The following is a 19,783-nucleotide window of genomic DNA, read 5'->3' as shown; positions in this document are numbered from 1 at the left end:
CCTAGAATAGCTAAAATTCTTATTGAAAAAGAAGAATAAAGCACATGAATGATTCTACTAGATAAGGTTTAGTGTAGTTACAGTAATCAGACAGTGTGATGTTGGTGGAGACATGGATACATGGATCAGTGGTATGGATTAAAGAATCCAGAAATGAACTCATGCAAATATGCCCAACTCATTTTTGACAGAGATACAAAAGAAATTGAAGGAGGAAGGATTTGTCTTTTCAACAAATAGTACCAGAGGAAACAGATATCCACAGGCTAAAACATCTCAACCTAAACCTCACTTCTTATACATGAATTAACCCAAATGGATCACACTTAAATATAAAATGTAATACTATAAACCTTTCAGGAAAAAAGTCCTAGAAGAAAACCTTTGGGATCTTGGGCTAGACAAAAGTTCTTGGCTGTTATTTATACATATCTTTTAATAAATTTTTATTTTCAGTAATAGATTACTTATTTCTGTCACACTGATCTTTTCCTCACTAAAGAGGAGTCCTTTTACACCTGTCTACAATTTTTCGACTGGAATGTCAAATAGCTAGACCACAGCAAGAGCCCACAGATGAATAAAAATATAGCAAGTTCATCAAATGGAGTATTGGCCAGAGCTGAGAACATCCTTGTGTTTTGTCCACTAAGAGGAGTGACCACTTTCATTTTTGGGTCTGCGTAATGGCACTGAGTTTGAACAGTCACAGCATCCCAGTGGTTTCAGCTGGCCAAACTACAGGGAACCAGGCCCAATTAGAGTCACCTGTATGAACTGAAGACTAAGCCAGCAGCTTTGCTTCAGGCAGCAAAGTGGGGGATACATCTCCCTTGTAAGGGATAACTGTTATACTACTATTTCATGCTATTCCCGGCCCCAGAGCAGCTTCACTCTGCAATCTTGAACATACCATTTTCCTTTCACCAGTGAGGCTTGTTGAGTCCTTTTGATTTTGGTAACTGTTGCATCCAAGATGACACACACACCCCCAAACTGAAATTTTAGGCCAGAGGCCTCTCTCAGGTCACAGGTGTCTAGTGTATAAAAGAGAGCAAGAGTAAATTAATAGCTGCTTTTCAAAAAGGGTGAACCTGGTAACCTTGCCCGGGTATCAAGTCAAGCCTCCCTTCCTCCACTGCCAAGGACTGCCTGTTTGCCAGAAGTCTCAATCAACAAGATCACCACTCAGAGATTTGAAGCCCAAAATGGTCATCAGGGCTGTGGGACATCAAAGTTATCTTCTTTACATGCAACTCTTCCTGACTGGGAGAGTTCCCTCTATGATTTAAGGCGGAGTACAGCATAATATTAATTCCTACTATACTTTCAGATGTACAAGTAACAAAAAGGGCCTCATCCATAAGGTTGTATTTGTTTCCCTTCCCTACTGTGAACCCCACCCAAACCTCATTAACTAAATCTACGTCTCCCCTACACTCACGTTAAAGCATGGCACCTAAGGTCATCCTAGAAATCATATCCATTTTATTCTGGTAGTTTGTCAGGGAAGTCTTTTACTTTACAAAACTGGATGTGGTATACATCATAGGCATCCACATTCCAGTAGCCACTCACAAAGATCCACTTAGATGAAAGGAACATTGGGATTTAGACTAGTTATGTGCCCATAGGAAAAATGAAATTGTTACTGGTGAACAAATTACCGGCTTGTGTGATATGTGAGGTTATCTAATAGGGCACGACTTCATTCAGAAGGACTTTGCATAGTTCCTTCAAAGAAACAGAAGCCTGTGTGAATTCTTTGATGTACTCTTTCCCTTTGGGACAAAATTTTTCCTACATTCATACTCATATGGTTTCTCTTTTGTGAATTCTCTGATGTACTGGGAGGGTTGATTTCTGGGACTATCTTCTTACACCACCTTCAACTAGTTTTTCCTGTATCTCTGATAGTACATGGGATGTTCCTTTTGTCAGAAGGATTCTCTACAGTTATTGCATCAATAGGCTTTTCCCCCCTCCCTGAATTCTCTGACATACATTTAAGGATGATTTCTTATATAATTTCCCATATTCATTGCATTCATTTCTCCCCACTGTGAGTTATCTGATGTATTCTAAGGTTTGATTTCTGGCCAAAAGTTTTCCCACATTTATTACATTGAAAGGGTTTCTCCCCTGTATGAATTCTCTGATGATCGCCAAGGATTGCCTTCCGGACAAATTTTTTCCCACATTCATTACATTTAAATGGTTTCTCCCCAGTGTGAATTCTCTGATGCACCCTGAGGGTTGATGTGCGGGCAAAAGTTTTCCCACATTCGTTACATTTAAATGGTTTCTCTCCCGTGTGGGTTTTCTGATGCTGAATGAGGTGGTCTTTTCGCCAGAAAGATTTTTCACATTCATTGCATTGATAAGTTTTCTCCCCACTGTGAGTTCTCTGATGTATTCTGAGGTTTGACTTCTGTCCAAAAGTTTTTCCACATTCATTACACTGAAAGGATTTCTCCCCTGTATGAATTCTATGGTGATCTCTGAGGGTTGACTTCTGAACAAAAGTTTTTCCACATTCACTACATTCATAGGGTTTCTCTCCTGTGTGAATTCTCTGATGTCCCCTGAGGGTTGATTTCTGGACAAATGTTTTCCCACATTCATTACATTTATAGGGCTTCTCTGCTGTGTGAATTCTCTGGTGTGTACTGAGGTGTGACTTCTGGGAGAAAGTTTTTCCACATTCATTACATTCAAATGGTTTCTCTCCCGTGTGAGTTCTCTGATGTTGAATGAGATGTCCTTTCTGACAGAAAGATTTTCCACATTCATTACATTTATAGGGTTTTACCTCTGAGTGAGTTCTCTGGTGTACTTTGTGGACTGATGTTTGGTAGGATTTCTTATCATGATATTCAAAGGACTTATTCCCAGTTTCTGTTTTGTCATTACATACCAATGGATTCTCTCCTGGGACAGTTTTCTGAGGTCGAGTGAGGTGTGATTTCCTGTTGAAATTATTTCCACTTGCATTACATTCAAAATGTTTCACAGGCATGTTAAATTTATTATATTCTTTCACAGCTGACTTCTGAAAGGATTTCCCATTTTGGTTAAGATGAGGGTATTTTTCCCCTGTGCAAGTTCTCCTGTGGTCAAAAAGAGTTGTCTTATCACAGTTTTTCCTAAATTCATCATCTTTACAGGATTTTTCTCCTGTGTGAGAATTCTTATGTGTAACATAGTCAGCCTTACCATTAAAGGATTTTCCAATTTCAGTACATTCAAAAGTTTGCTCCAAAGTTTGAAATTTCTCATGCTCAGGAAGATTTTCATTATGGCTGAGAGCTTTCATGTTTTTACTATATTCATAAAATTTCTCTTCAGTCTGAGTTTTCTCAAACTTCATTTTGAAAGGCAAATTCTCACATATATTATGGTAACCCAGTTTCTTTGCTGAAGGCTTTCTATTATTAATGATAAATTCAGAAATAGTGTGCAAATTTATTCCCCACGAGTCATATCTGCAGGATATTTTTGTTGAAGAAACAGGAGCTATATGCAGACTAAATGGTTTTCCCAAAATTTCCTCTTCCTCTTCCTCTCTAGTCAATGTTTTATTTTTGGTGAGTATTACTTGCTGCAAGTGTTGTTCTTTGATTTTCTCGTTCCTCTTGTTCAGGTCATCATCTCTGTAATATTCTAGAACTGAGAAACAATTGAAAACATCTTATTAATCTTACATCTCTTATTGGTGGGGCTTATAGTCATACAGCCATATTGCAATTCGTTCTTTGGTTTATCAACATTAAATCATTCATATATGTGTGTTTGAATATATATGCCTCCAAGCTCTCTTTTTTTTTTTTTTTTTTTTTTGAGACAGAGTCTCGCTGTGTTGCCTGGGCTAGAGTGAGTGCCGTGGCATCAGCCTAGCTCACAGCAACCTCAAACTCCTGGGCTTAAGCGATCCTACTGCCTCAGCCTCCCCAGTAGCTGGGACTTCAGGCATGCGCCACCATGCCCGGCTAATTTTTTCTATATACATATTTTAGTTGGCCAGCTAATTTCTTTCTATTTTTAGTAGAGATGGGGTCTCGCTCTTGCTGAGGCTGGTCTTGAACTCCTGACCTCGAGCAATCCACCTGCCTCGGCCTCCCAGAGTGCTAGGATTACAGGCGTGAGCCACTGCGCCTGGCCAAAGCTCTCTCTTTTAAAAAACAATATTAATATAGTGCAAACGGGAAAGGAAATAATAAATATATATCTGTATTTGGCATGTGAACAATAAGATTTTCGTATCTGAGTGGATAAAGGAAAGAAAAGGAAAATAAAAATTATAGTTTTATAGGAGCAGTTATTTCAGGGAGCAGGAAAATCAGAGAATAGGATGAATGCAACAAAGGCTGTAGAATAACAAGAAAAATTAGGAGATAATAGTTTTCATGGAATAGGCCCAATAGGGAAAGGGTTTGGCTTAAGGGAATAAATTACCATCTAGGTACTGACATTATCTAGATTATAATAGTTAGAATACTCAATTATCTACATTCTTCCAATTTTATATCCCTCATCAATTCTTCAACATCAAATTAAATTCATAACAGCACCAACTTCCTTATGAATAAATGAAGAAGTTTATAGTTCAGGTGCTAACCTATCCTACAGCTGTGATTCACAAAAATACAAACAAGTATAAAACTGATGAAAAGAAAATCCATTCTTGCAAATAAATTAGATGCGCTGCTTTATTCTGGCTGTCCTACCTTTGAATTATTCTATCAGAACTAAATGATAAATGAACTTAACCATCCTATCCTAAGTTTCCACATTTCAATCTGACATGAGGAGTACAATTTTAAATGGGGTACCATGGGAGGCCTTACTGCAAAGATGACATTTAAGAAATACCTGAATTCTTTATGCATTCTAAATGCCTTCTTACAGGTTACACTGCAAATATAATTTGTCACTTGCAGCTTACCTCTTAACATTTTAAGTATGAAGTAATATATATCTGCATAAACATTCATGTGCAACTTAACAGTACTCAGTGAACACTCATGGAATCAGAAACCATGTTAAGAAACAGAACACAAATGACTCTACAAAAGTCCCTATTTATCCCTGCCAGGTTATAACTTCTTTATGCTTAGAGTTCACCACTCTCCTCATATTTATGCAATGATTTCCTTGATTTTCTTTGAATTCCAATATTTGCATTCCTAAAACTGTAATTGATTTTTGCCTGTTTCTTTTACATAAATGTAACCACATATGCATATTGTATCTTTTGTTTTCTTAATATTATGTTTGTAAGCACTGTATAAGATTTTATGCAGCTGCATAATTCTCCCTTAACGAATGCAATTATTTCTCCATTCTACTGCTGATAAGCCCAATTTTTGGCAAATATAAACAATATCGCCATTAATATTCTTTTATGCATTCTAGAGAATAAAATCTTAACTTCTTGCAGGGAATATGTTTAGAAAAGGAACTGCTTGGTTACAACGTAGGCAAAACATTACCTTTGTTAGAAAACCCTCCTGACATCACAGTGGTTTTACCAGTTAATGGTATTTTCCATGTTTCCAGTTAGTGGATAAGGGTCTCTAATATTCCACATCCTCACCAGGAATTAGCATTGCCAAATTTGTTCATCTCACTTCACACCAGATCTCTCATTTTACTTCATACCTCACTTCCTATTTTATTTTGCATGCCATGAAAGCTAATGAGATTGAACACACTTTCAAAGATTTATTGGCCATTTTGAAAGTTCTTGTTCAAAGTCTTTTGCCAATTTTTCAGTTGGGTTGCCTATCTTTTCCCATATTGATTTGCAAAAGTTCTTTACATTTTTAGGAAGCTTAGCCTTTCCAGGTTATACTTGCAGTATCTACATATTGTGCTACTCTGTGGCTTATCTTTTCCACTCTTTTAATGTTATCTCTTATGAACAAAGTGCTTACTTTTAATGGAGTCAAATTTATTAATCATTTTCTTTTGACTAGTGTTTTTTGTGCTTTTGGGCTTACTAAGAAAAGTCTTGTAACATAAAATTGTTTGCTCCTAAACTGACCTTCTGAAGTCTAATTACCCGTGCAGAATTCTGTCTGTTAGTGCTAAGTGACTCACTTGGGTGACTCTGGTTTGAGAATTCCTCCTCTGAGAACCAAGGCTCTTCTCCTTGCTCCAACCTGAAGATTACTTCTGGTTTGAAATCACAGTACCCTGTAAATAGGAAACAATTGAGGACTTAGGCCAGATATATGAGCTTTATGGTCTACAAAACAGGAAGAAGATACAGCAGCATCCTGAAGGTGCTCATTTGAATTTATCACTGGCAGTGACAAAACATTCATCCTAGTCCTCAAAAAGGCTTGGTTACTTTAGACTTGAATGAAAAGCCTAAATAGCATTAACCTTTAAACAAAGTGCTCATGTGTTTTGGTACTTAACAAGGAAATGCCTTCTATATGGAGTTACAAGGGTACGTTATGCTTATATGCTCACCCACTGAGACGAGGTGGCTGTAGTTCTCCAGCATCACATTTCTGTACAGGGTCCTCTGAGCAGGGCCCATCTGCTGCCACTCCTCCCGGGTGAATTCCACAGTAACATCCTCAAATGACACTGATGCCTGTAACAGTACATTGCTGTTCAATCTGAACAGTTCAGAATGAGGTGACATAGAAAAGACCCATGGAAAATAATTTTTATCATGTTTACTATAAAGAGCTTAAAACCAACAAATATAAAAGATGCCTATTTTGGATCTAATTTTATACTTTGCAGGTAGTCAGTAAAAATATTTATAACACAATTAACATATATATGCTTATGAGTTATACACATGTACTATCAATAGTAAAATTTTTAAATTATTTTTATAGTCAAAAATGTAAATAAACTTCCTGCAATTTTTATTCTCCACCCTAATAGACTACCGTGGACATAATCTAGGGAACAGGTCAGAAAATTATGGCCTGTGGGTCAAATCTGGCTTCAGTTTTTTTTTTTTTGAGACAGAGTCTCGCTGTGTTGCCCGGGCTAGAGTGAGTGCCGTGGCATCAGCCTAACTCACAGCAACCTCAAACTCCTGGGCTTAAGCGATCCTACTGCCTCAGCCTCCCCAGTAGCTGGGACTACAGGCATATGCCACCATGCCTGGCTAATTTTTTCTATATATATATTTTAGTTGGCCAGCTAATTTCTTTCTATTTTTAGTAGAGATGGGGTCTCGCTCTTGCTCAGGCTGGTCTCGAACTCCTGACCTTGAGCGATCCACCCGCCTCGGCCTCCCAGAGTGCTAGGATTACAGGCGTGAGCCACCGAGCCCGGCCTTGCCAGTTTTTTTTAATAAATAAAGTTTTATTGGAACACAGCGTCCCCAATCATTTTGCATTGCCTATGGCTGCTTTTGTGCTGAAATAGCACTGAGACATTCCATGAGAGAACTTATGACTGTAAAAACTAAAAATATTTACTACCTAACCTTTTGCAGGAAAAATTTACCAACCTCTGGACCAAACAATCCAATTGAAGGAAAGTCTGACAGAATAAAAACAACAACAAAAGAAAACACATTTTATATACAGAAATCTATGGTGATTCAAAGTAAAAGGATAGAAAAAGATATACCACGTAATCATTAACCAAAAGAAAGTTGCTGTGGTTCTATTAATATCAAAAACAGTAGATTTTAAGGTAAGAATTATAAAAGGTAATGAGTAACAATTTATAACGGTAACGCGGTCCTTTCAACAGAAGATATAATAAACTGGTATGCACCTGTAAACAGCTTCCAAATATAACCATTTCTCATTATTCACAGATTACATATTTTTGAATTCACCCACTCACTAAAGTTTATTTGGAACCTCAAAATTAATACTTACAGTTATTTTGCAGTCATTCGCAGAACTCTACAGAAAGCCATTAATAAAAAATTTGAGTTGCCTGACATGCATGTTCCCAGCTACGATTGAACAAGGCGATGTTACGCTATCTTATTTCAGCTCTAATACTGTAAACAAGTGTCCTTTTCTCAGTCTATTTAGTGCCACATTTATTGCATTTTCATCCTTCTTCTTGGTGATTTCACATTTTTAAACAGCCCACATTTGTAGTGTTAAAGTGCGGTCCAGTGTTCCTAAACACAAGACTGTGCTATGTCTTGTGGAGAAAATACCTATGTTAGATAAGCTTTGCTCAGGTATTAGTTACGGTGCTGTTCACCATTAGTTCAGTGGTGATGAATCAACAATATTAACTAAGGTGTCTCTAAACAAAAAGACACATAACACAAGATAATGTATTATGAAAATGTGACCAGAGGCTTGCTGGAACTTAACCCTGTATTTCCCCTCTGAGCAATAGTTTTGATATTTATTAGTTCAGTGCAGTGACTTTATGGAATATCACTACTGAGAATAATGAGAACTGACTGTATGTAAACAATATTTGAAAGAAATGAGACAGACAGATCTACAATCATAATTAGTGATTCTAATGCAACTCTCTCAGCAACTCATAGAAAAGTAGATTGAAAAAACCAATAGGGATACGGTACGGGAGTCAGCAAACCACAGCCCCAAAGGCCAAAACCAGCCCACCACTGTTTTTTAATAAATAAAAAACACCAGCACTGTCAGGGTTTTTGTAAAAAAAATTTTATTGGAACACAGCCACATTTGTTTGTGTATTACCCATAGCTGCTGTAACATAACTGCAGAGTTCAGTAGTTGCAACTGAGACTGTATCTCCCACAAAGCCTAATATTCGATATTTACAGAAGAAGTTTGCTGACCACTGACATAGAAGATGTAAGTGACATAACTAACCAACTTGACTGACATATACAGGATAACCTCTACATAACAATATTCTAGTGCACTATGTTCGTTAAACAAAAACCAGACAATAAGTCTCACTAAAGTAGAAAAAATTACAATCATGCAGCAGTATAGCTTTGGATCTTAGGTAAGAGATGTAGAGAGCTAAAAAGAGCTATACTAACATCCTTACTAGAACATAGCTGGGCAAATTGAAAATTAATATCTTTTTTGAGCTTATCAGGAGAGAGAGAGAGGCACCTTCAGGGAGAATCAGGACCTGCTCATTCGCTCACTGAAACAGATGCTACCAAAATCCATGTAAGATAATTAGGAAGATGAAACTAGACAATTTTAACAACTTGCTAAAAGCCAAGTGTGTGCTAGTATGAGTGTGCAGAGTCCCTGGGGGCCACTCATTGGGGGATTTCCACCTTGCTGCAGGACCAAAGGAAAAATCAAAAGAGAAATTAGGAAATACACTGAGACTACTGAAAATGAAAACACAAAATACACAAATGTATGGGGAATGGACATGCTTGAAGCTCTGACTGGGGGGAGGAGGGGCAAGGGCAATATAAGTAACCTAAACTTTGTACCCCCATAATATGCTGACGTAAAAAAAAATAATAATAAAATAAAATAAAAAAATGGAAGGAAAAAAATGTATGGAATTCCCTTAAAGCTGTGATTAGGGTAAAATTTATAGCTGTAATACCGACATTAAAAAAGAAATCAATAACCTAAAGTATACCTTAAGGAACTAGATAAAGGTGGTGATATTAATACTGACCTCACAGAAATAAAAAGGACAGTAAAAGAATACAATGAACAACTGTACACCAACAAATTAGATAAACTAGATGAAAGGACAAAGTCCTAAAAACACACAAACTACCAAAATTGACTCTAGAAAAGGAGGGAACATTTCTTAACTCATTCTACGAATTACCTTGAACCAAAGCCAGACAAAAAATCACTAGTAAACTAAAGTTCAATATCCCTTATAAATATAGGTACAAAAGTTCTCAACAAAATACTAGCAAACCAAGTCCTGTGGAAAATAAAAAGGACTAAACACATGACAAAGTATAATTTATTCCAGGAATGCAAGGTGGCTTACTATAAGAAAATGAATGTATAACACATCACATTAAAGATGAAGGAAATAAATCACATGATTATCTCAAGTGCTGTAGAAAAGCATTTGACAAAACCCAACACCCTATCATGATAAAACAAACATGTCACATAGTAGTAATAGAAAGGAGCTTCCTCAACACAATATAAAGCATTTCTGAAAAACCCACAGCTAACATCATACACTAGGTAAAAGAAGTTTCCCCCAAAGATCAGGAACAAGACAAGGATGCCTGCTTTTGTCATTTCTATTCATGGTACTGGAAGTTCTAGCCAGAGTGAATAGGCAAGGGAAAAAAAAGCATCAGATTGGTAAGGAAAAAGTAAAACTATCTCTATTCATAGACCACATGATTTAATGTATAGAAAATACTAAAGAATCCTCAGAAAAGGTATTAAGAGCTAATAAATGAATTCAGCAGTTTTAGGATACATGATGAACACACAAAAATCATTTGTATCTCTAGACATTAGAAATGAATAATTGAAAAATTAAGAAAACAATACCATTTACAATAGAGTAAAAAATAATAAAATACTTAGGAATAAATTCAACCAAGGTGCATGACTTATATATGAACGCTAGAAAACATTGCTAAAAGGATTTAAAGAAGATCTAAATACATGGAAAGACAATCTATGTTCATAGATAGGAGGATTTAATATTGTTAAGATGGCAATACTCCTAAAAATGATCCACAGATTCAATGACATTTGCATCAAAATCCCAATGGCCTTTTTGCAGAAATCTTGATTGTACAATTTATATGAAATACATCGGACCCTGAATAGTCAAAACAATCTTATAAAAAAAAGAATAAAGCTGGTGAGATCACACTTCCTGATTTCAAAACTTACTATACTATAATGCAACAGTTATCAAGACAGTGTGTTATGCCAGTATGTTACTGGCATAAATATAGACAAAATTATATCTGGTACTGGCAAAAATATACATCTATGGACTAGTACTGGGAGCCCAGGAATAAACCCATACATCAACAATTTATTTGGAAAGTAATTTTTCCAACAAATGATGCTGAGATAATTGAATAGCTATATCAAAAGAATGAAGTTGGACTTCAACCTCATACCACATTAAAAAATTACCTCATAATGGATCAAAAACCTAAATAAACAGCATAAACTATGTAACTCTTAGAAGAAATCAGGAGTAAACCTTCATGACCTCAGATTTGGTAATGGTTGCCTGGATATGACACCAAAAGCACAAGAAACCAAAGAGAAAAATAAAGCGGACTTCACTGAGATTAAACAGTTTTGTGCATCAAAGGATACTATTAAGATAGTGAAAAGATAACCCACAGAATGGAAAGAAATAGTCACAAATCATATTTAATAAAGGTCTAGTAGCCAGAATATATAAAGAACTCATAATTGAACAACAAAAAGACAACCTAATTAAAAAATGGGCAAAGGACTTTGGATAGACATTTCTCCAAAGATAATAAATAGCCAATAAGCCCAGGAAAAGATGTTGAACATCATTAATCATCAGTGAAATGCAAATCAAACCCAAATGATATACCACTTTACACCTACTAGGATGTCCATAATTTAAAAAAAAAGGTAATAACAAGTGGTGATGATGTAGAGAAAGTAGAACCCTAATATACTGCTGGTGGGAGTGTAAAATGGTGCATTTTCTGTGGAAAACAGTTCGGCAGTTACTGAAAAAGATAAATGTAGAGTTACTATATGACTCCGAAATTCATTTCCAAGGTTTATTAAGAGAAAACAGGTGTCCACACAAAAACATGCAAAATAAACATTAACAGCAGCACTAGTATTAACAGCAAAAAGGTGGAAAACAACCTAAATGTTCATTATTGATGAATGGATAAACAAAATGTGGTACATCCATACAATGGACAAAATAAAAAGAAATGATGAGGCCGGGCACGGTAGCTCACGCCTGTAATCCTAGCACTCTGGGAGGCCGAGGCGGGTGGATCGCTCGAGGTCAGGAGTTAGAGACCAGCCTGAGCAAGACCCCGTCTCTACTAAAAATAGAAAGAAATTATCTGGCCAACTAAAAATATGTATAGAAAAAATTAGCCGGGCATGGTGGCACGTGCCTGTAGTCCCAGCTACTCGGGAGGCTGAGGCAGGAGGATCGCTTAAGCCCAGGAGATTGAGGTTGCTGTGAGCTAGGCTGATGCCACGGCACTCACTCTAGCCCGGGGAACAGAGTGAGACTCTGTCTCAAAAAAAAAAAAAGAAATGATGTACTGATATATACTACAACATGGATGAATCTTAAAAACAGTACGCTATGTGAAAGAAAGTTACAAAGACTATATACTAGATAATTTCATCTATTAGAAATGCTGAGAATAGGCAAATCTATAGAGATAGAACATAGACTAGCAGTTGTTTAGGGCTGGGATCAGGTATGTCAGGATGGGGGGTGATAGGTAATGATATGGAATTTCTTTTTGAAGTGATGAAAATGTTCTAAAATTGTGGTGAAGACTGTACAACTCTGTGGATATACTAAAAACCACTGACCTGTACACTTTAAATGTGTGAAATGAAATGTGAATTATACCTCCATAAAGCTGTTACCAAAAAAGGACACTAGGTGGCTCACGCCTATAATCCTAGCACTCTGGGAGGCCAAGGCTGGATCGCTTGAGGTCAGGAGTTCGAGACCAGCCTGAGCAAGAGCAAGACCCTGTCTCTACTAAAAATAGAAAGAAATTATATGGACAGCTAAATATATATATAGAAAAAATTAGCCGGGCATGGTGGTGCATGCCTGTAGTCCCAGCTAGGCTGAGGCAGTAGGATCACTTAAGCCCAGGAGTTTGAGGTTGGTATGAGCTAGGATGACACCACAGAACTCACTCTAGCCTGGGCAACAGAGACTCTGTCTCAAAAAAAAAAAAAAAAAAAAGACACTAGAAGATTATTTGGATTTTCTATATCCTACTAAATAAATTGAATTCATAAGTAAAAAACAGCCACAAAAAAACTCCAAGTGTCTTATAGAGACTCTTCTAAACTCTAGAGAGACCGCTTCACAGGTATATTTTTCCAAACACTTAAGGAAGAAATAACAGCATTCTTAAACTCTTTCAGGGAACAGAAAATGAATAACTGTTTTTCAACTCATTTTATGAAAATGTAACATTGCTGCCAAAATCTGACAAGACACTACAAGATAGGAAAAGTGAAGGCCAAAATCTCTCCATAAATGTAGATACAGAATACTAATTGAAATATTAACAGATTGAATCCAGAGATATATTAAAGGCATAACAGATAACACTACATGAGCAGGTGGGAATTATCCCAGGAATGCAATTTTGGTTAAATATGGATAAATCCATCAATATAATTCACCCCTCTAAAAGAATAAAGGAATAAAATTATATGATTATCTTACTAGATGAAAGAAAAGCATTTGACAAAATTTAATACTCATGGTATGATTAAAAAAAATACCTTAGGAAACTAAAAACAGAAAGGGAACTTCCTTATTTTAATAAAAGGCATGTACAAAAAAATCTATTGTTAAAATAAGACTCAACGGTGAAATATTGAGTACTTTACCCCTCAGGTAAAGTATAAGACAAGGATTTCTATTATCACCACTTGTATTCAATATTTTACTGGAAGTCCTAGCAATAAGGCTAAAAAGAAAGTAAAGATACAAAGATTGCAAAGAAGTAAATTGTCTTTATTGCAGAACATTATTGTGCACATTTAAAATCCAAAAGAATCTACAAATAAGCTATTAGAATAGGCCGGGCGCGGTGGCTCACGCCTGTAATCCTAGCACTTTGGGAGGCCGAGGCGGGTGGATCGCTCGAGGTCAGGAGTTCGAGACCAGCCTGAGCAAGACCCCATCTCTACTAAAAATAGAAAGAAATTATCTGGACAACTAAAAATATATATAGAAAAAATTAGCCGGGCATGGTGGCGCATGCCTGTAGTCCCAGCTACTGGGGAGGCTGAGGCAGTAGGATCGCTTAAGCCCAGGAGTTTGAGGTTGCTGTGAGCTAGGCTGATGCCACGGCACTCACTCTAGCCCGGGCAACAAAGTGAGACTCTGTCTCAAAAAAAAAAAAAGCTATTAGAATAAATGAATTTGACAAAATGCCTAGATACAAGATCAATACTAAAAATTCCACTGCATTTTAATAATCCAAAAATTAACAACTGGAAAATGACATTTAAAAAACATTATCATTTGCACTAATATCAAAATAGATCAAATACACAGGAATAAATCTAATGAAAGATATCAAAGACTTCACCTCTATCCTGAAAAACTTCCCAGGAGGATTTTCTGTGGAAACTGATAAAAATTTCTATGAAAATGCAAAGAATCTAACGCAGTCAATAAATTCTGGAAGAAGCAAAAGTTGGAGGCCTACACTATCATATTTCACAACTTACTATAAAGCAATAGTATTATGACAGTGAAGTACTACAAAAAGATAAAATAAGTGGAAGAGAATACAGTCTAGATTTTGTCTCACTTACATACAGTCACTTGATTGATAAGAGAAAGACTGCTGCAATTCATTGGCTGGAGGATGATCTTTTCAACAAATGGTGCTAGAGCAACTGGACGTGCATATGTAAATGTGAACCTTGGCACCTTGTATCAAACACAAAAGCTAATTCTATGTGGATCAAGCTAAAATAATCAAGTATGTAGTAACAATATGGGAGAATATTTTCATGATCTTGGAGTAAGGAAATATCTTTCAAACATGACACACAAAAAACTACCATTAAAGAAAAGACTGATTCTGACCTTTATTACATTTAAGAACTTTGTCATCAAAAGACTATTAAAAAATGAATAGGCAAGCCACAGAATCCAAGAACATTAGCAATACATACATCTAGCATATTCATATAGTGAAGTATTGCTCAGCAATAATAGGGAAATATTGAAACACACAGCAAAACTGATGAATCTAAAAACTAATGGCCAGGCACAGTGGCTCACTCCTGTAATCCTACCACTCTGGGAGGCCGAGGTGGGAGGATTTCTTGAGGTCAGGAGTTCGAGACAAGCCTGAGCAAGAGTGAGACCCCATCTCTACAAAAAAATAAAAAAATCAGCTGGGCATTGTGGCACGTGCCTGTAGTCCCAACTACTCAGAAGACTGAGGCAGGAGGATCACTTGAGCCCAGGAGTTTGAGGTTGCAGTGAGCTATGGTGATGCTACTGCACTCCACTGGGGGCAACACAACGAGACTCTGTTTCAAAAAAAAAAAAGAAAAGAAAAGTGTTTATATGTATAGAGAAAGAAGCCAGACCTCCCCTTCCCTTGACAAAGAGCACATACTACATGATTCCATTTATATGATGTTCAAAAATGAATTTATCCTTTTTTTTCTAACATGTGATTCAGAATAGTGGTTGCCTCTGTAGAGGGGTGCAGTAGTTATTAACTAGAAATTGGCAGGAAGGAAATTTCAAGGGTGATGAAATTGTTTTCCATCTTAATCTGGGTGCTAAATTACATGAATATGTAAAAATCCATCCAGTCACACACTTAAGAATGCACTTTACTGGTACTGAAACCATGCCTCAGTTAAAGAACTAAATAAATAAAATGAAAAAAAGTGCATACCAAATAAAAATTTAACAAAATCTGTATAGCTGGTAATTTGGGAAGGTAGGAACATATTTATTACATTATTTCTGTCTTTCTATATTGTAAAAATTTCTCAATTCCTTACAGGAAGAGGAAATCTAGACATTGACATGTACAGAGGAAAGATGATGTGATCATGGACATCCACAAACCAAGGAAAGAGACCTGGAGCAGATCCTTTCCTCATAGCTCTCACAAGGAACCAAACCTGCTGATATTTTGATCTCAGACTTCTAGCTTCCACAATGGTAAAAAGTAAATTTCTGCTTAAGCCACCAACCCATGTGTGGTGTTTTATTATGGCATCCATAGCAAACTAATACCCCTAGTCTGGTCATAATATTTATCTCCATCTCCATCTCTTTTATTCCCTAAGGAGAAGTCCAAATTGTAATGGGTAAAGATTCTTACTGGACCTTGCATGCCTTGTTTAGTCTGCTCTCAAAATGTAGTAACCTCCCGTACTTGGCAACAATAAAACATCACCCACTCTTTAGGATTGATACAATCCTTTTTAACTCTCCATCTTTGATCAGCTGAGCCTATACCACCAATCTGGCCTTTCTTGGACAAATTGACAGTTTCCTGAAAAACTGCATTAATAAAAGTTCCACTTTGGCACTATGTCCTCTACTTCCACTGAGAAAACACAAGCAACAAATTGCAATTCTTTCAGGGCTGTTAGTGGAAAGATTTGCACTGTCACTTACATGAAGACCAACAAAGACATTTTTCACAATGTCAATGACTTTAGATTCCATGAGGAATCAGTTTGGTTTAAGCTTCTCAACAATGCAAGTCTTTAAACAAACAATGCATGTCTAATTCTCTACAATGGCTATCAGAAAGAATAAAAACTGAACCTCCACTTTGGAAAATCTCTAACATGAGGGACCTACATCTTTCTATATACCAGTTCTGTTGTGCTATTCGCCTGCTTTTCTATACCTCCCCTGAATGATTCTGATCCATTTCTAAGTCTACTTTTCTATATTAATGTATGGACCCTTAAACATCTATAAAATCCATAATTTAAAGCAGTTTTAATAAATAACTTACCTGAGATATGTTCATGTTCTGCTGCTCTTAGAAAAGTGTGGACAACTGTAAAGGATAAGCTGGGGGTAAGGAAAGAGTCATGAGAGGTCTGGTCAGCCTCTGTATTATCCTGCCTCAAAATCTCATCATACCAGCTAGGGAAAAGTCCTTCCTATGGAACAATGTTGCTTTGACCCTTGAGAAGGGGCAGGAAGCACCACAAAGAGACAGCACCTCCTGAATATGTGCATATCTGATGTGGATATAACATTGCTGTTTTTCATCAGATGATTGTAAATTATTTTCCTACTGATTTATTAAAAATGTATGTCCCCTTGTGATTTATTAAAAATGTATGTCTTCTTTGGCTAATTAACAAAAAATTTAAACAGAATTAATATTAATATTTTATTAATATTATTTACACCAATGGAAAATCAACAGAACACTGGAAAGAAAGAAAGATGCTTAAAGACAGACTATTTTAAAATCTTTTTGTTCTTATTTGTTGCAGTTTCTCAAAAAGACATTTGATAAGAAACTTTAGAGTGAATAGCATGGGGCTTTGCTCCAAGCTCTGTCCTGGGTAACCATGAACAAAACATTCATCTCAGGTTCAATTTTTTTTAAGGTTTTAAAAGAGACAGCAATAGATATTCTTTCCTACATTATCATTCTGTGATCCTATATGATCAGGATAGAGAAAACCTTAGTATATCTCTAGAGGCAGCATGTGATGGATATGGCACAAGAGTGACTCAGAATCTAGAAAGAGTGAGGCAAAGTTCAAGAAAATGGGGGCTCTATGAGGAGGATAACAGACAGAATTCCCTCAGCTCTGGCTGGTTATGCCTTCCTTGGATACCATGGAGAAAAGCCCTCCAGCAACATGGCTTTTTCTGTGCAGCCTGACAGTCACCCACCCCTCTCAACCCCAGCTCACCACTTTTTGCACGCTGGTCCACAGAGTTCACTGTCACACAGTCTGTGATGGTTTCTGGATGTGGCGACATCACCACATCTGGCTCTCTCTGGGTCAGGGGATTAAGAACTGTTTCTGTCTGGTTCCACTTGTTGGTTGGGGTGGGGGGGAAGAACTGCTTCTGGTGCAGCAAATCAGGACCTGCTTTCTGGGTTCTTCTCCATCTGTTCTGAAGCTCTGGTGAGGTCTCTGTCAAAGAGCTGTTCTTCCAGGTGGGACTGCTGTCCCTGGGCTCCCTCCTCCCTGCCACACGAAGAGCTCCTTCGAACCAGAGAGGCTGGGACTTAGGCTTGGGTAAGAAACTCATTTTAGTTGAAACTTTCATGGAAAGCAGTGTTGTCCACCTCAACACTATTGACATTTTGGGCTGGATAATTCTTTGTCATAGGAAGCTGTCCTGTACATCACGGGATCTTTAGGAGCATTTCTAAACATCCACTAGACACTAGTGCACCTATCCTCCTAGTTGTGACAATCAAAAATGTCTCGACATTTCCAAAGTTCCCTGGGAACCAAAATCACCCTGGTTGAGAACCACTGACATAAGGCCTGAACCTGATTCTCTTGGAATTCATTAAATCTGTGCTATCCATTATGTTAGCCACTAGTCACATTGACTACTGAGCACTTGAAATGTGGCTAGTGCCACATGTTGAAATAACATTTTTGCATATGTCGAGAAAATGAGTATGTCCCTAAAATTAATTTCACATTTCTTTTTAGATTTGAATGTAGTTACTAAAACATTTAAACTACATAGGAGGCTCACCCTAGAATATCAGACTGTGCCTTCTGAAGATAAAGACAGCCTGGACAGTGCAGGAAGTGGCAGGAGTCTCATTCTGACCCAAAGGCTCTGGAGATATGCCAGAAATTCCAGAACAAACATACTTGCCATATAGCAAGATTCTGTCCACACTGACTTCACAATCACTGTCCTAGGGATTTGGGGACAAGTCACTCAGCTAAGTGTTGTGAAGGCTGCAATGCTGAGTTTGAGTTACACAGGTAGAATATTAGAAACTGCGTAATTTGGGAAGTAAAGCATGTCTGTACTTGCGTCCTAGCTCCCTTACCCTTCGTGACCTTGGTTCTATCATTTCAACCCTCATTCTTCTTCTTTCTTTCTTTCTTTTTTTTTTTTTTTTTGATATAGAGTCTCCCTCTGTCGCCCCAGCTAGAATGCAGTGGCATCACCATAGCTCTCTTGAACTCCTGAGCTCAAGCGATCCTCCGGCCTCTGCCTCCCTCATTCTTCTTTTTTGATGACACAGTTATACCTTCAAATAGGGTGGCTGTGCGAATTAAATGAAAAGAACAAAGTGTCCTCCAAATATGACAGGAGCTAACTAACATTTACAAGTTGCTTATTAACTAGCACTTGGCTAAATGCTTTACAGGTGATGAACAAGATCTGAACAATGCCAAGAAGCAAGTTTTCACTAACCCAATTTTCAGGTGCCCAAGTGACAGAGCCAAAATTTACCGAGTCCTTCCAGCTCCTAAGCTCGGGCTCTCACCCCAGACCACGGTTCACGGCTAATATGGTAACTGTGCATTCCCGTCCCGCTGCCGGCACGGGATTGCCCAAGTCTGGCTGCATCCTGGCCCCCACGTCCTGGCCCGCACCGGACAGCTTCTGACAAGGACTCAGCACCAACTTGGCCCCTGGAACCCGGCCGTTCCGAGGCGGGGTCCGGGACTAGCCTGGGCACCAGCGATCGGAGGCGGGGTCGGGTCTACCCTGGGGGAGTTCCGAGACGTCCGGTTCCCGCCCCCCAGACACAAGCCCACCCCTCTATCCTGGTGCGCAAGCCGTGCGAACCCCGTGTCCCACAGCGCTCACCTGCGGTGCGAACCGCCGGGACCCTCGATGCCGCAGACGGCGGAAGCAGGAAAATGGAGCCGACTGCACGTACACGCAGAGGAAAGCTCAGAATCTTCGTTCCCAGAATGCTGCGCGAGAGTCCAGAAAATTCAAGACTACATTTCCCATAAAGCACCGCGCCCGCCTGCCCGTTCCGGCGGGGGTCGCGGAGGTGTGCGTGCGTGTCTGATTCGGAAGCTTTAGGGAATGACAGCGTGTTATTGACAGTCTGTCCTGCAAACTGGAGCCCAGGCTCTGTCAGGGCCCCGGCTTTATGACATAACAGCAAATGCAATGTATGGGCCTCGAT

The 19,783-nt window shown here is 38.1% G+C and overlaps 1 protein-coding gene and 1 long non-coding RNA gene across 2 annotated transcripts; both read right to left on the bottom strand.

The window, feature by feature from the left end:
* Window positions 1-1,468: 1,468 nt before the first annotated feature.
* Window positions 1,469-19,539, bottom strand: ZNF510 (zinc finger protein 510; the record flags this gene model as incomplete). Its single annotated transcript, XM_045563488.1, has 4 exons — window positions 1,469-3,669; window positions 6,103-6,198; window positions 6,481-6,607; window positions 19,453-19,539. Coding segments are annotated over 4 exons (1,932 nt in total), but the record flags the coding sequence as incomplete, so codon positions are not given.
* Window positions 15,149-17,895, bottom strand: LOC123646473. Its single transcript, XR_006737909.1, has 3 exons — window positions 17,568-17,895; window positions 16,646-16,704; window positions 15,149-15,185 (listed from the first exon to the last, which is right to left on the bottom strand). It is a non-coding gene; the product is annotated as an uncharacterized LOC123646473 (long non-coding RNA).
* Window positions 19,540-19,783: the final 244 nt, after the last annotated feature.

The sequence above is a fragment of the Lemur catta genome, chromosome 10, assembly GCF_020740605.2.
Source record: "Lemur catta isolate mLemCat1 chromosome 10, mLemCat1.pri, whole genome shotgun sequence".
NCBI classification, from domain to species: Eukaryota; Metazoa; Chordata; class Mammalia; order Primates; family Lemuridae; genus Lemur; species Lemur catta.
This window is presented reverse-complemented; position numbering and strand designations above follow the sequence as displayed.